This window comes from Gastrolobium bilobum, unplaced genomic scaffold (assembly GCF_033153095.1).
Source record: "Gastrolobium bilobum isolate Gb01-03AN ecotype WA unplaced genomic scaffold, APGP_CSIRO_Gbil_v1 utg341, whole genome shotgun sequence".
Lineage (NCBI taxonomy): Eukaryota > Viridiplantae > Streptophyta > Magnoliopsida > Fabales > Fabaceae > Gastrolobium > Gastrolobium bilobum.
In genome coordinates, this window is record NW_026899046.1 from 553,328 (window position 1) to 571,859 (window position 18,532).

The 18,532-nt window shown below is 34.7% G+C and overlaps 1 protein-coding gene across 1 annotated transcript; it reads right to left on the bottom strand.

The window, feature by feature from the left end:
- Positions 1 to 8,547: 8,547 nt before the first annotated feature.
- On the bottom strand, positions 8,548 to 10,311 carry LOC133286522 (protein NUCLEAR FUSION DEFECTIVE 4-like). Its single transcript, XM_061483942.1, has one exon. The coding sequence runs from the start codon at positions 10,309 to 10,311 to the stop codon at positions 8,548 to 8,550; it is 1,764 nt and encodes a 587-aa protein (XP_061339926.1).
- Positions 10,312 to 18,532: the final 8,221 nt, after the last annotated feature.

Sequence of the window (18,532 nt, forward strand, 5' to 3'; positions counted from 1 at the left end):
AAAACCCTTAAAGAGTTAAAATAGATTAACAAACAATAAAAAATTAATAAAAGATAGTTTGCTATCAATAACTTCCAAGATTCAAAGTCTACAAAAAACAAGTTTCCAAGTCATCATCTTTCAAAAATAATAAATATATAATACACTGGAATAATTTGGATTGGATCGGTTTTCATCAACCAAATCAAAAACCGATCCAACTCAATTAAAATATGTGGGGTTTTTTTTTTTTATTTTCGATTAAATTGGTTATCGATTTTTCAGTTCGATTACCGCAATTTTAATCGGTTTGGATCGATTGAAGAACATCCCTACTTATAGTTCAGTCCACATCAAGCTAAAAAGTAGACTATGGTTAAAATACTTTACACAATATTTAAGTTAAAGTCTAGCCCGATCCAACCCATTTACACCTCTGAATATGGAATTAAAAAAAAATGTTTAAACCTCTGTCATGACAAGGAATTGTTGCAACAAGTTCCACGAAACAAACAAGAGAATATAATCAATTTGTATGAACAGGAATCACAATTTACTTGACTAGAGTTTGCAATCTCCTTAACCATTATTCATTATTTCTAGTACTTTAATTGATTCTTGGGATTAATGTTGTAGAAGATATCCTTCATACATATAAATATGGGTTGTGGATTTGTAGTACTGGCCTTTATTTCAAGTATTGGATTGTTTGGTGTTTCTAAGGGCAGTGGTTCAGGTTCTCTTAATTGAGCTTCATCTGAAACTATAAGGACATGTGTTGATTCCTTACATTTATGACCAAAGAAATATTTGTCTCCACAAGAGAAACATAATTTATTTTTCCTTCGTTCTTGAATATCACTTTTGGTTAAGCATTGGATAGGACTTTTGTTTGAAATAATAGGGTTAGCACTGGTCACAGGGTTAATGTTCTTAGTTAGGTTGGTTGGTATAGGTAATAAAAGGAGGGTATAGGGAGTGAATTTTGGGTTGATTGGTTTTGGCTTAGAGTTAAGTTCTTGAATCTTGGCTAAGGCTATTGCTTTGGTAAGGGTTGAGGGATCAAAAGAAGATACCTCATATTGAATTTGAGGTTTTAATCCCGATAAAAAGCAATTTAGCAAGAAAGATTCATGAAACTCATTTACCTTATTAGACAAAGACTCAAACTCAACTTGATACTCCTTAACAGATCCATGTTGCATCAACTTAGCTAGCTTTCCTTGATAATCTTCCAGCTCCGAAGGTCTAAAGCGAACTTGGAGAGATTGCATAAATCCTTCCCAAGAATCAATGGTAGTATTGTTGTTCAACCATCGATACCAAGCTAAGGCTTTACCCACAAAATAAAATTGGGCTATCTTCAATCATTGTGCTTCAACAATGTCATAAAAATTGAAGAATCGATACATCCAATCTTGTGGGTCCGAAGATCCATCAAATTTGAAAACCTTAAGTCTTAGAATTTGTATACTTGAGAATCTTTAGGACTTGGTGGCTTGTTGTTAGCAGAAGATGTGGGAAAGGGTTGGTGTTCCCTGTAATTGTCAAAAATAGCATCGAGCTTGCACGTAATCTCCTAGAATTGCTTGTGCATATGGTTCTTGAGATGTTCCATCTCGGACTAGGTTTGCTCTAAACGGTCGTCAACCTATCAGGAACGAGTTTCTGGTACCATTTGTTCAGTAAGAAAACACTAGTTAATAGGACAAGCCTATCGGTGTAGCATAAGAAAGGCAGAGAGGAGAGAGTAAAAGAGAAAAAAGATGGGAAGGAAGCTTGTTTATTCAGTGAATAGGAAAAAATATAATACAAAAGACCCTTAATGACCTTCCCTGTTATTATTTATAGATTCTAAAAAAATGTTAACAATATGTCAATTGATCCTTCTTGAAAGATCCAAACCAAACTACTACACTAATTCATATCAACAAAACAGAATGATGACACTTACAATTGTAACAGTTACATCACCATTAGTCCATTATGTTAAAATAGCTCTTATCGCACATAATCTTCATCATTAAACCTTGTTGGCCTTTTTCTAGTCCTTCTAAGTCTGCTTTCAGCACATGTTGTTCCTTTGGACTTCTTTTGTCTTCTCTTAACATGCATGGCTGCGATTGTATTTCTTCAACCCTAGTCTTTGTTAAGTAAACGTTAAATGTTATTTTAATGAGTTTTAAATTTGGATAGTTTATGAGTCATGAGTTTCATATTTATTTAGGAGTTTTAAGAGTCCGTCGTTATTTAATGTTATTAGTGTTGAAGTGTCTTTTTAGTTTCATGTGTTAATTAAAATATTGAAGAGTCATGTCTCTTGGTGAGTTATGAGTAGTTAGTGATGTTATGAGGGTTTATGAGACTCTTGATTAGCCTTGTAATGAGTCTCTTCATTAGTACTTTCCATTTTTTTGTTTTGCCTATTAATAGCCTTGTGGAGAATAGATTTGACAACAGGAAGTTCTTCATAGATATACTTGTGTGGTTGTCACTTGCATCTGTGTGTAGATACCAAATTCTAACAAATTGGTATCAAAGCTATGGAGAGTGTGAGTAATATAGCGTTGCCTAAATTGACAAAAGGGAATTACGAGAATTGGAGGCTTTTCTCGGTTCCCAGGAAGCTTGGGAGGTCGTCCAGGAAGGCTTTGCAGAACTAGCGACCACCGCAGGATACACGGGGGCCCAAACTAGAACGTTGAAAGAGACACGTGCAAAGGACAAGGCAGCGTTGTTCATGCTCTTCCGAGCTGTAGATGAGTCCGGCTTTGAAAAGATAGCGAATGCGGAGACCTCAAAGGAAGCATGGGACATTCTGGCAAATGTCTATAAAGGAGCCAACCGAGTTAAGCAAGTTCGGCTTCAAACCCTTCGTGCCGAGTTGGAGGGAATGAAGATGAAGGACACAGAAGGAGTATCCGAGTTCATTACTCGTATTCAAACCATTGTGAATCAATTGAAACGAAATGGAGAAGATGTAGCGGACACCAGAGTGGTGGAGAAGATCTTGAGATCTTTGACCGACAGCTTTGAGAACGTGGTATGTGCTATAGAAGAATCCAAAGATCTAGCTACGCTCACCATTGATGAGCTAGCCGGTTCTCTTGAAGCGCATGAGCAACGGAAGAAGAAGAAGGAGGAGACTCTTGGACAAGCACTTCAGACCAAAACAACACTTAAAGATGAGAAGGCTCTCTTTTCTCAAAACTTCTGAGGTAGAGGACGTGGTCGCGGTGGACGAGGCACTGGCCGTAGTGGTAGAGGCCGAGGCCGAAGTCAAGAAGGTTGTAATGATGAGGTAGGACAATCAAGTCAACAGAACTGGCGTGGAAGAGGAAGAGGTCGACGAGGAGGACGATCATATTATTCCAACGTCGAGTGTTACAAGTGTGGCAAGTTTGGTCACTTTGCGAAAGATTGTAACTCGGACAAGTGTTACAACTGTGGAAAAGTCGGACACTTTGCAAGAGAATGCAGAGAAGAGAAAAGGGTGGAGGAGACATCCAACCTAGCCACAGAAGGGGAGATGAAGGATGGTGTCTTGTTAATGACACACAATGAAGGAAACTCAGATGATGACATGGAGTGGTATCTTGACACGGGTGCGAGTAACCACATGTGCGGATATAAGCATTTCTTCAAGGAGATGAGAAAGGTGGAGACCAGACATGTTTCGTTTGGGGATGCCTCGAAGGTTGAGGTAAAAGGCTGTGGTACGGTATGCTTCCTGCAAAAGGAAGGGTTGATTGGCTCAATCCGAGATGTGTACTATGTACCCGACCTAAAAAGCAATATATTAAGCATGGGTCAATTGATGGAGAAAGGCTACTCGATTATGATGAAGGACCGAGTATTGTATTTAAAAGATGAGAGAGGTCGGCTGATAGTCCGAGTTGAAATGGGCATAAATCGAATGTACAAACTGAACTTGAGATGTGTACAGGTCGACTGTTTACAAGTCGAGGTGGAAGACAAGGCGTCACTTTGGCACCTCCGCTTTGGTCACCTACATTATGGTGGTCTAATCAAGCTGGCAAAGAAGAAGATGGTTGACGGACTGCCTGACATCAACTATGAAGGAAAGTTTTGTGAGAGTTGTGTACTTAGCAAGCATGCTAGGACCACGTTTCAGAAGATGGTGAGATTTCGGGCCAAGCAGCCTTTAGAGTTGATTCATACTGATCTGTGTGGTCCAATCACCCCAGAATCCTTTAGCGGTAAGAAATATTTCATTTCTTTCATTGATGATTTCTCACGAAAAACTTGGGTTTATTTCCTGAAGGAGAAGTCCGAGGTGTTTGAAGTATTCAAAAAGTTTAAAGTAATGATTGAGAAGGCAACAAGAAAATTCATCAAGTCGGTGCGTTCTGACCGAGGTGGGGAATATACCTCGACAGCATTTCTGACATTCTGTGAGGAACATGGGATAAGAAGGTTTCTAACAACACCATACTCACCACAACAAAAGGGTGTTGCTGAAAGGAAGAACCGAACTGTTCTTGACATGGTTCGGTCAATGCTGAAGAACAAGAAAATGCCGAAGGAGTTTTGGGCAGAAGTTGTGCAGTGTGCTGTGTATGTGCAGAACCGATGTCCACATTCGAGTTTAGAGGACAAAACACCACAGGAAGCTTGGAGTGGTCAAAAGCCGTCAGTGGCTCATCTCAGAGTATTCGGTAGTGGGGCCTTTGCACATGTACCGGACCAGCTCAGAACTAAGCTCGAGGACAAAAGCAGGAAATATGTTTTTATGGGATATGATGAAAAAACAAAGGGGTATAAGTTGTTTGACCCAGTCAACAAGAAGGTCGTAGTGAGCCGAGATGTAAGGTTCAATGAAGCAGATGAGTGTGACTGGAGCAATTCACCCAAGGTGAATTTTGAAGGCGGAATCTCAACACAAGTTATCAACCCGGCAAGTTTTGAAGCTTCTGATGATGAAGACGAGGTACGACAACCCAGGATGCGGAGCATACAAGACATATATGAGTCAACAAGTGAGGTACATTTTGTTTGTCTTCTTGCAGATTCTGAAAATATAAGCTTTGAAGAAGCCATCTGAGATAAGAAATGGCAAGACGCCATGGATGAGGAGATAGAAGCCATTGATCGAAATAACACGTGGGAGTTAGCCGAGCTACCTGGAGGGAGTCAGCCCATTGGGGTAAAGTGGGTATTCAAGAAGAAAATGAATGCTCAAGGGGAGATAGAACGATATAAAGCTCGGCTAGTTGCAAAGGGTTACAAGCAAAGGGCAGGAATTGATTATGACGAGGTATTTGCTCCCGTCGCAAGGATGGAGACAATTCGGCTATTGATTTCACAAGCAGCTCAACATATGTGGCAGATATTTCAAATGGATGTCAAGTCGGCATTCTTGAATGGAGTACTTGAAGAAGAAGTCTATCTCGAACAGCCACCGGGATACATGAAAGGTGGAGAAGAGAAGAAAATGTTGAGGTTGAAGAAGGCACTTTACGGGTTGAAGCAAGCACCACGGGCGTGGAATACTCGTATTGACACTTATTTCAAGGAAAATCGTTTTGAGCAGTGCCCCTATGAACATGCACTTTATATAAAGAAAATTGGAGATGATGTTTTGTTTGTGGCTCTTTATGTGGATGACCTCATCTTTATGGGGAACAATGATGGAATGATACAAGAACTCAAAAGAACAATGACAAGGGAGTTTGAGATGACAGATCTCGGTCTGATGAGATATTTTCTTGGTCTGGAAGTCAGACAAGACAACTTGGGTATTTTTGTCTCGCAGGAGGCATATGCAAAGGAGATTCTCAAAAGATTTAAGATGACAGATTGCAACCCGGTTTCAACCCCTATGGAACCCGGTTCAAAACTCTCAAAGTATGATGGTGGAGATCGAGTTGACGCAAGCAACTACTGAAGTTTGGTAGGATGTCTTCGTTATCTGACATGCACAAGACCGGATCTCTCACTGAGTGTTGGGATTGTAAGTCGGTTCATGGAGGAGCCGAGTTATTCACACTGGAAGGTGGCAAAAAGAATCTTGAGGTATATACAAGGGACAGCTTCATTGGGACTTCACTACTCGAGGTCCGAAAATTATAAGTTAATTGGGTACACTGATAGTGACTGGTGTGGAGATGTAGACGATCGGAAAAGTACGTCGGGATATGTATTCTTCATGGGCAACACGGCATTCACTTGGATCTCGAAGAAACAACCCATTGTGACTTTGTCGACCTGTGAAGCTGAATATGTAGCTGCGTCTTGGTGTGTTTGTCACGCAGTATGGCTCAGGAACTTACTAAGCAAGCTGGAGGAGAAACAAGTCAGCCCAACCGAGATACGTATTGATAACAAGTCGGCTATAGAGTTAGCCAAGAACCCGGTGAATCATGAAAGAAGCAAGCATATTGACGTCCGTTTTCACTTCATCCGGGATCAAGTAAAGGAAGGAAATGTGGAGTTATTACATGTGGCAAGTCAGAGATATTTTCACAAAACCATTGCCGACGTTACTACTGGAAAACTGCAAAAGAATGATTGGCATGAAAGATGGAAGAAGCATTTAAGTTTACGGGGGAGTTTTGTTAAGTAAACGTTAAATGTTATTTTAATGAGTTTTAAATTTGGATAGTTTATGAGTCATGAGTTTTATATTTATTTAGGAGTTTTAAGAGTCAGTCGTTATTTAATGTTATTAGTGTTGAAGTGTCTTTTTAGTTTCATGTGTTAATTAAAATATTGAAGAGTCATATCTCTTGGTGAGTTATGAGTAGTTAGTGATGTTATGAGGGTTTATGAGACTCTTGATTAGCCTTGTAATGAGTCTCTTCATTAGTAGAGTCTCTTCATTAGTACTTTCCGTTTTTTTGTTTTGCCTATTAATAGGCTTGATGTAATGCACAATTTGGAGAATAGATTTGACAACAGAAAGTTCTTCATAGATATACTTGTGTGGTTGTCACTTGCATCTGTGTGTAGATACCAAATTCTAACCGTCTTTTCCTCTTGTGACTCATTTGTTGTTTGTAGCCTTTGGGTTATTTCTTTGCTTAGGATAAGGCTTGGGTCAGCTGAAGATGATGTTAAATTGTCTATTGGGCTTGGGTTGTTAATTGATAAACTTGGGCCCATATCACAAACCTAGCTGTATTTCTTTATATTTGAACTTTGAAGGGTGTGATAAATGATAATATATGGAAAATATGGGTCTCCTGTTGCTAGACTGACCCATCAAAAGTCATCTTGCTATTTCTCTCTCTTGATGAGTCCCACAACTTGATGCGTCAGCTGGAGAATTTTTGTTTTCTCTAGCAACAGTAGACTCGCATTGCTGGTAATATATACCTAGGAAACAAATTAAAAAGAAAAAAAAAACCACACGTCTTTATACGTATTTTTTTTTTTTTAATAATGAAAAATACACAAACGAAGCAATTACTTTCAGAGCAGTTACATCGTGTATCTTTTGATTCTTTTCCCATTATTTCACTAAATAAAATCTTAATCATTTATTTTGATTTTATTAATAATTTAAAAAAAATACGGTTCAGACGAATTGAAGCATGTACTTCTTTTCTTCTGGAATGAATCATGCACTATACCAAGGCTAATTAACTCTTTCGAGATATGTAGATCAAAACAAGAGAGTGTCGATCCATATAAATATTTTAAAATAACGAAGTTAAGCTTAAACTGATTATCTGACATCTCACACTGATAGCGATAAACATACTTTTTGGGGAGTTGGGTTATCAAATATATTTTTTCCCAAAATTTCTTTCTCATCACAAATAAAAAACATTTTTTTCAAGAGGAAGTATATATTTACTATCTAAAAATTTTATAATCTCTTACCGTTAAATTTTAGCCGTTGATTTTTGTCAATTTAACAGTTATAATTTATTAAAAATTAAAAATTAATTAATAAGTGTGACCCAATAAATTATAATCGTTAGATGAACTGAAATTAACAGTGAAAATTTGATGATAAGAGAATGTAAAACTTTTAGATTGTAAGTATATTACTTTTTCTTGTCAATGTAAAGAATCAATTCAAACTGAAAACTTAAGTTGTTAGGTGAATATCACATTAATAGTTTTTATATTATCTCTCAAACAAGAACCTATTAGATTTGAAGCATAGACAATTCACAGGCTTTCCTAGTTATATTGAAAAATTTCAGGATATTTAATTATTTTTATTAATAAAATAAGATGATGAAACTCATGATCACTCTTTCACCAAATCTTTGATACTATGTTAAAAAAGGCAATTCAATCCAACCCTTTAACCTCTTACGTGAAGTTCACGGTAATGGTTTTTATATTATCTATCTCATGCTCCGGAAGAAATTGTGCGCGATACAGGTATCATGCACACATATTAACTAATAACTAGTGATATCACTGTGTCCAGGATATTAATTCCAAAAATTCTAAAGCATGCCAAAGCTGAAGAGACAGTAAAATTGTAAAATATATGTGAATTAATGCTTGTTACTTTCACATGCTAAGCGTGAAACTGAACTGGTTCATGTTTCTATTTATTGGAAAAGCCTGTACTAGTCTCCTACCTCAATGTTCATGAACCGAGGATGTACTCAACTCCGTTTCAACTGCATGTGCATCCTCTATGAACTTCTTATTGTAAATGTCACATTTGTAGAACTTTCGGGTTCTCATCACCAAAATCAATGAAACCAGTGCTCCAAATAAAGTGACAGATGCCATTATTATGAAAGGAAGCTTGTAGCATTCAGTTCCAATACAAGTCAATTCCATGCCCTTTACAAACTCTCTGTCATGTTTTTTGAGTTGCTTTTTTGCCTCTCTATCATAAAGGAACCCAGTCACCTTCACATTAAATATATATGATCCAAGGGGAGTAACCAGACCAACAGAATTGGACAGTGTGGCAAAGTATTTGAGACCAAAGAGTTCAGAAATAATTGCTGTGAACAATAGCAATAGTGCACCATAGGAAAATCCGATTATAACTGATGCTACATAGATTGAACCGGGTACTGGGAAAGCAATAAGAAGGTGGCCAGTGCATGATAAGAAAAGCGACAAGGTTAACATCATAGTGCGAGGAAATTTGTATTTTTGAAGCATAATTTCAGATACAAAACCAGCAAAGACCCTCCCAAAGTAATTCCAAATGCTTATAAGTGACACAAATGATCTTACAGTATTGGCAGGGTATCCTAAAGACTCACCAATTTGTCCCAAATTGTCTATTGCTGTTAAGCTTGCTCCAAAGCCAGTAAACGATGAAATTGACAATAGAAACATGTCAGTGCTTAATAGTGCTTGCAAAATAGAGTAATCCTCTCCCCTTTCAGGTTTATTTAATATGCTGGCAAAACAAGATATTTTTGTTGGACCCTCTACTTTTTCCTCCCCTGAAAAATTTAAATGGGGTGGTGTTTGTTTGGATTCAAATGTTTGTGGTTTCTCTATGATAACCTCACTTGTAGTATTCCCATGTTTTTTCCTGATATTCCATAGTGAGAACTCATTCCTAATAGCAATTAACATAGGGATGAAGAGAAGAATACATACCACAGTCACACTTCCACCAAAGGCTGCTTTTGAGAAATCAATCTGTTGCTGAGCAATGATTATTGCCATGAGAAACAATGCAAGTGCAAGTGATGCATAGAAAATTTGGTAGAAAATTTTGAGCTCGTTTGGTTGGCTATCATTCTTCATGACCCGAATTGCAAATGCAAACACCACTGATATAGCAGCTGGAAACCATGCAACAAGAAGGATCAGAGATTCAGAATCATTCCCATAAATGGCCAAATAAAAATGTGTCAAGATAGCTCCACTGAGTCCAATGTAACCCTTTAAGAGACCCAATATTATGCCTCGGCTTTCAGGGAAATTCTTGACACACGTGACTAGTACTCCTGTGTTGGCATAGGTCTGAGAACTAGCACCTATGAAAATGTAAAGGCACATTTGCCAAACTTTGGCCTTGGATATTCTATGTGTGACAACCAGCCAGATCATGAAATAGCCAACAAAGTTCATGGCTGAGCCAAGAAGGAGCACGAACCATGGAGGGGTTACCTCAGCAATAAGACCAGCAGGAAGACCTATATTTGAACCAAGATCCTTGTAAAACCCCAAAAGGTTGAGTGTGCTTTGATCATAACCTTGTGAAGATTTTATTGCTTTGGAGTAAGTTCCAAAAACATAGGTACCACCAACTCCTGCCATGATAAAGAAGGAGGCAGAAACCATGAACCATCGACCTCGTATTACACATGCTATAAACTCTAAAATGCTAAATCGCTCACTACTACTCCTGTTAATGGTGGTGATCATTTTTGTGTCTCACCTTCAATTTTCCTGATATGATAAAATATCGAGCAGGGGAAACAAGTTATGTGGATTGTTAGTAATGACGAAAATAAAGGTAACTAGGCGATTTATGGTAACATTTCATCCCATTATTCATAAGAATTTAATTTTAGAACTATCATAATAATAGTAATTAAAATTGTTCTTTAAAATGGTACGATACAATGTTTGCAATAAAGTCCTTTTGATCTCCAACAAAAAACACAGTCCTCACTTTCGTCCTTTACAAAAAAATACCTATATTAGTCCATTTTTAGGGATTATATTGGATCTTAATTAAATTTCTGAAGGACCATATTTGCAAAGGACTGAAATTATAGAAGGACCAAAAGTTGATTTTTTATTTTGTAAGGGATGAAAGTGAGGACCGTATTTTTTGTTAGAGACCTCAAAGAAGTTTTACTTTTAAAATAATTACTTATTTTGCTACCTCACCATTAATTTTCCTATTTTAATCAAAGTCTCAAAGCATTTATTTTCTCTCAATTTTTAAGAGACGCATTATGACAAAAAGTTAAAGCAAAATTAAAGCCATTTTTCGGTGGCTTTTGTTTTCATATGAATCAAATATCTTGTCACTATTCATTTAGTAGCTTTGGATGGTCTTCACACTTTCACTATTACAATTTGCGGAACGTTGCAGAAAGAATACGGATGAGCGGTGCAACACGGAAACGCGTTAAGTAACCCAGAATTCATTTGGTATAAATAGGATTCATTTCCTCTGTTCTTATTATCCCACAGCTCAGACAAATATAAAGAGTGTTTCCTTATTATTATTTTGAGTGTGACACATTTTGCTAACATAAGAGAGTAATATTGATCTCACCTTATATTTAGAGAGAGATGCTACAATTTTTTTCATATTGTGAAAATCTTTTTTGATCGTCCGTCGTTTTTCTCAATTGGATTTTCCAAATAAATTTTGGGTAAAGTGTGTATCATTTTAAAGGATGTAAAGTTGTATCATTTTAAGTGAGAGAAAGAGATAGATAAAACAAGAGAGAGTAGACAAAAAAAAATAAAGATGTGGGTCCTATCTCTTTGTGAGAGTGAAAGGATATAAGTTGTGTCATTTAAAAGGACAAACATTTTTCCTATAAATTTTATATGTCAATTCAATTGGTATATTTATAAAGAGGTAGGATCATTTGACACCGGTGTCAAATTTGAAGTTTGACACCTCATCTAAGAGCCGTTTTATCAAAAAAGATCAATGGTGTCACATGCTTACAAATCAAAGTTGTTGATATTTTTTTGATCTAATGACTCTTACATGAGGTGTCAAACTTTAAATTTGACACCGGTGTCAAAAGATCCTGCCTCATTTATAAATGTTGACTTCTTAACCGTAAATAAAGGTAACAAGTCGAACTATGGTAGCTTTTCATCCCATTACTCGTGAGAAATTTTAATTTTAGAACTATCATAATAATAATAATAATAATAATAATTAAAATTGTTCTTTAAAATGGTAACAATACATTGTTCCCTTATTAAGAGAATTACTTATTTTGCTATCTCACCATTAATTTTCCTATTTTAATCAATTAAACATTTGTACTCAACACAGAAGTCATCAAATAGAGTGGTATATTTGTTTAGGATTGTACCCAGCACCAATTTATGTCAAGCAAGATCTTGCTTCATGGAGCACAAACAACGTATATGAAACCCTGCATTTTTCCGTTCGTGTTTGATTTCGATCTAAATCGAACACATTGTTCGATGTCAAGCATTTATTTTCTTTAAAAAAATGGCGTTTGTCTGATCAGTCCAACGTATCTTTTCACTAAATATAATATATTCTACTTACTTTATATATATATATATATATATATATATATGGGGCAGGATCATCTTACACCGGTGTAAGAATAAAAAGTCTTACACCAAATCTTAACCATTGATTTTGTGCATCTAACGGTTAAGATTTATTAGATTCCACTCATTAATTAATTTTTAATTCCCAATAAATCTCAACCATTAGATGCACGGAAATCAACGGTTAAGATTTGGTGTAAAATTTATTATTCTTACACCGGTGTAAGTTGATCCTATATATATATATATATATATATATATATATATATATATATATATATATATATATATATAGGGGTAAATATTTCTACAGCAACTTTAGGTAAGCTTATCTACAGCTGCTATTTTTAACTATATTCTCCCGGGAGAATATAATTATAACGTTAAAGTTGCTCTTATCTACGTGGAGAGAGAGAAAAGAGCAACTTTAACGTTATAACTATATTCTCCCGGGAAAATATAGTTAAAAATAGCAGTTGTAGATAAGTTTACCTAACGTTGTTGTAGAAATATTTTTGCCATATATATATATATATATATGAAAAATAGATGTATCATGTTGTAGTAAATTGATTGTGTCATGGTATAGACACAATCAATGTGGACCTCATCACTTTTAAAATAAAAAGAAAAGAAAAGAAAATGGTGGGGTCCACAATGATTGTGTCTATAACATGACACAACCAATTTTCTACAACATGATATATCCATTTCCCTATATACATATCTACTTTGCCTATTACATTCAATAGAAAAGAGAAATAATAAAAATTAGTTGAGATTTTCATCTAATGACGTTGGAGAGAAAAATATTTTTAATACTACGAGTGTATCGAACTCGGTATACCTGTTTATTAAATGGGGAAAGTTTAAAGGGACATAGAGGAAAATATATATATAAAAAGAAGAAGCGAGGATTAAATTGGAAAAAAGGATACTAAAAAAAAAGTGGAAAAAAATTATCCATTTTAGCAAATAGGTGTGTCGAGAGTTCAGTACACCGGGTGCATTAAAAGTTTGCTTTGCTCGTTGGAGCTTGACAGGTACGGTAGGCATAAAAAAAATAAGTAAAATAACTTATCTTATATATAATTAAAGACAATAATACTCTTTATTTCAAAATAGGGATAAGATATTATGTCTATATTTTTTCATATCTACTCATATTCAATACCTTATATCATAATAAATTAATTGAGATTCTGATATAACACTATCGAAAATTAATAGATAAGTTAGGCATAAAAAACATGTAGTAGATATTCTATCTTTTCAAAATATCTTTAAATTTAGGGGGAAAATTATTTTGACTAAATTATTATTTATTAAATACTCAAAATATTGTAATATCATTAAATTTTTTAATTTCATTTAGTGAAATACAAAGAGACAAATGTAAAATTAAAAAAGATAATAAATACTTCATTAATATTGTAAAACAATAATAAATTGAAACAAAATAATTTTGTAAAAATAAAAGATATACATCACTGAGACGAGAGAAAGCCCTTTAAGCCCATATGTCAACTTTCCCAATCATCCAATTGGACAGTGGCCAACCCTGCAAAACGGTGGCTTTATTTTCCCAAAGTTCTTGATTTGTCCAGGCCCGTGAGAAATGAGACTTTTTGTAATTTTGGCGACTAGGATTGGAACCATAATATTAAGATTCATTGGTTCCCCTTAACTCGCATATTCTATAAGAAAGTGGACAGATTTCTTAAATATGAATGGCTGAAAACACCCAGAGAGGGCCAGTGGCAGTATATATACTTCTTCACCATCAAATAATTGTCCCCACTTCAAATCCCAAGCAAATGGAAATAATAGTAATAATCATCATAATAATAACTAGACTTGACAATTGCCAGTCTTTAAAATCAATTCATATTCCAAATCAGCTTCATTGTTCCCTCTAGCTTCTCACATGCACACATGGGAATGTTGTTCCCGTAGCCAAAAGGCAATTTTTCGTTGAACTTTTTTCTCTAATAATTTGGAAGATTCTATCTTTATAGGATATGGGTAGTGAGTATTGCCCTGTCTTTTGTTTCAGCAGTGCATGTGCTAACACAGCTCAGACCACAATGTTGTAGGGTCAGTGCATAAACAAATGCTGGGGACTTTCCCGTTAACAAAACCTCTTATTTATGTATGGGGCGGTTCTTTCTTATTTATTTTCCCCTCAACTCTTTTAATTTGAGGAATATTGCATTGGCAAATGCATAAACATTGTATGATCAAAACTAAAACTGTTCAGCAGTCATAGCTCCATCTCCAAATTTCGGGGGGGGGGGGGGGGGGGGGGGGGGGGGGGGGGGGGGGGGGGGGGGGGGGGGGGGGGGGGGTATGACGACATTATTATCAACGTTAGTTATGTATTAGAGCTTGTTAAGCACCTCTTTCTTTTAACTTAAAAATTATTTTTAAGTTAAAGTTAAAAAAAAAAGATTTAAAAATAAAGTTACAAGCTGTTTTATGATTATATAAAATTTTTAGCTTAAAAGTTACTTAAAATTATTCATTTCAAAACAATCATATATTATAAAAAAAGCTAATACAACTTAAAAAAAAGCTTATCCTAGGACTTTTTCACTTTTTATTTTTTTCTTTATTTTAAACAAAAAATTATTATAAGAGTTTTTATAAAAAATTATTTGGCCTAGTTTCTACTTATAAGAAGAAGAAAAAACTAAAAAAAAAAAACTTCCAAACAGGCATTTTGTACATGTAATTTACAAATAATTTGTATATCAATCAAAACAGCTTATATTATATATTTGCAAGTGGTTGGTTTTCCACTTGGATGGGTGATGCGAGGAAATTATTTGCATATGGACCAACCATGTCAGTATTTTACCATAAATCAGTATGTACACCACTATGAATTAAATATGGTCCTGCTTTGCCCAATAGCGAATGGTCAAATTAGACCATGTCCTTCCGGTCGTTAAATTTGAAAGACAGAAAGACTAATGGTAGTGTCGTATTCATTTATGTAGAGGACTGTGCATTGACCTAAAACCTAACTATATAAATAAATGTTTGGGGGATATTAAATTAAAATCAAATTTAATTAACAAGATGTTATAAACCCCTGTATAGTTGCATTGTCTAATTGCTTGTTGCATTATTGAGTTGGGTGGGGTGAAGATGAAGATGAAGTCAGAAGTTTTCAAATTTGTCAGCAAACTAGACAATATCTTAGGAGATATTATATCGATAATAACTCATAGAGTTGGACCCAAGTAAAGCAAAGTTATAAAGATCCATGCACCCTTTTGTTGTGGTGATGCTCAAATCTAAACTGAAAAGAAAGCTTTGGTTTATAATTAAGTTCAATAAACTCATGATGGAAGTGGAAAGCGTTATCTCACCCGAGACTAGAGCTTGAGGCTTTGTGAATGGCACGCCAACCCCACCAAGCAAAAGAGAATACAATAATCGGTAATGTATTATGAGATTTAGATGTGTACAGCCAAAGTGCATATGTAGCGGGACCCGTTCGACCCTTACATACGAAGAGAGGACAGGAGAGTTCAATTTTGCCACTAATTTACATAAGTGTTTAAATAATTTTTAATATATTTATACAGAGCATGATCCTTTGACGCCGATATCAAACTTTAAAATTTAATACTAAATTCTAACATTAATTTTTGTCAAATTAACGGTTATCATTTATTGAAAATTAATAATTAATTAATAAATTTAATTTTCAATAAACAATAATCGTTGATTTATGAAAATCAACTGTTATGATTTGGTGTCAAATTTTAAAATTTCACACCAATATAAAAAAAATCTTATCCCATTTATATATGTAGAGTAATCTTACTTTTCTTCAACCCCGATGAAACAAAATCACCCAAAAGACAAAGACGTTTCGCCTTTGGTATCTTTTACAACCATGGTGTAGAAGATTGACAATTGTTCAGTGACACGATAAAACATTTGCGTGGCTCTAAACATACCCTTGCCCTCAAAGACTTTTAGTTGCGTTAGCTTTTGTAATATATTAAGCTTGGTCGCTTGTTTCCTTAATCAGCAAGGTAACAAGACTTTGACGTGAAAAGAAAGAGATGATAAAGAAAGGAAAGTGAAAACACTTAGGGGGCGTTTGGTACACGGCATTTGACCGGATTCCCGGGAAACTGAATTTTTCTAAATTTTAAATTTCTGAATATTATCATATACTGAATGTAAAAATCATATTTTTGAAAATTGAGATTCCCGGACAAATAAAAATTTCTCCTGTACCAAACGCCCCCTTAAATGAACCTAACTTTAAACTCAAAATCCTAAATTAGTCTCCTTTAACTGAATTTTGATTTTTTAGTTAGGAAAAGTGTTTGTCATTTTAAATGACATAAAATTATGTCATTTTAAGAGAGAGATAGACACAAAATAATATTTTTTATTTAAAATTTAAATTATAAAAAAAATCACTCACTTCCTCTTCCATGATTTTTATTTATTGTGTCTATCTCTCTCCTAAAATCACATAACTTATGTCATTTTAAATGACAAACATCAAACCATTTTTATTAACCTATTTATTTTGAAGGATTTGAAAAGGAGAGAAAGAAATAAATAAAGTGAACACATTTCTATGGATGTTAATTATCATGGATCCAGGAAGATCTGAAATGTTTAACCAGTATTTGTATCTCATAGTATACCCTCACGGGAGTTTATGAAAGAGATGTCACAACGGGTGACAAACATATCACTAATCACTATGCAGGATAATAAAGGTTTATTGTCAAAGGTTTGGGGTATGTGTATAATAACAAGAGGGTAGGGAGTTAAGAATGTATGAGAAATATTTTTCTTATGTTACATAAAAAAAATTTATCTCATATTACACATACATTGAAATTCGAGTCAATATTTTTTTTTTTATTTTTTTGGTGAAATTCACCTAATCTCTACATAAGACAATGCTATCTCATGTAACATGAGATAAATATAACACTTTATTTATACAGGAAGGATTATTTATAGATGAAAAATAGATTATATTTTTAGGAGATAGGATAATGAGTCTTATCGCTTATCTTTTAGACAGAGGAGAAGAGCTCAACATGTCACTTCTTTAATTGTTGATTATAGAGGGTAAAAAAACAAATAATGATTTCACGGGTGGCTAATGTCTTCTGTTGTTGTGTTACATTTATGTCATAAAATATACCCATTAATATTTGGCAAATGACAGTTGTAGCCATAGTATGGGAAAGTCTATTGATTAAGGAATAATGATGGCAACGTGGGCAAGACGCATTTTTGCGCAATGTGTGTGACTGGCTTTGGGTGTGGCTGCTCAAACAAGTAATCTAATCGCATTTTGAATGCTTATCTGACCAAAGCTCCAACCAGAAAATTCCTCCAATGGAATCTCATATTTCACATAGAATGTCTTTGTTGCCTAGTTGGATTTCATTTTAGGTGACGCATACTAATACTTATATGGCCTTTGACCTAAAGGCATAACCAATTGCTGATTCTTTAATGCTTATAAATCATATACACCAACTTATTGGCCGGTGAATAAATGTGTGTTCCCATACGTCAACTTTATATAATGCTGCTTCTTTGATCGGTTAAAAGCCTTTGAACCCCTCTAAACCTTTTAATTTGAACACTTACACTGTTTCGGATTCTTTTCCCCACTTTTATGCGTTGCTAAAAGAGAAAATTATTGCCTTGCCGTGTACGAGACTTATTAATTATAGAAAAAATCATGTCCCATACTTCCCCATTTTCTCTTTTCCCATATACATATTAATTATCATCCTAGCTATTGTCACCTTTCTTTGTGGCTACTGCCTCTGGCTAGTTAATGATTTAGAAGCTTTAAATGCAAGTGTTATGCCCTAGTTATATTAGGTACGTAACTGACATTAGAATTACTAAAAAGTAAATATAATTTTCCATATTTTATATTCTGGTGCAAATATTTGGAAAGAGGTTTAGGTATTCAAATTAGTTATCGTCCAATAAGTTTTAAAATTAAATAATATTGCATATACTTTGATTCACAACTAACAGTTTTTTTAAATGAAATACTTTACAAAAAATAAAACATTGACTTTTTTTTGTTAACACGTTTTCCCTTATTTTTCTTTACGTTTTCATTACTTTTCCAAATATTTTAATTAAAAAACGTATTTGAATTTTCACCTATCATATGGCCAGTTATTCATTGACAAAATGCTAAGCTGTAGTACTTTAAGTAATTTTTTATCTCCAAAAAAAAGTAATTTTTCCAAATGATCAACAGTCTTTAAAAAATGAAGAAAATGATTTTAAAAGAACCGCACCCTATAATAGGCCAGAATGTGGGAACCGGACTAAGTGT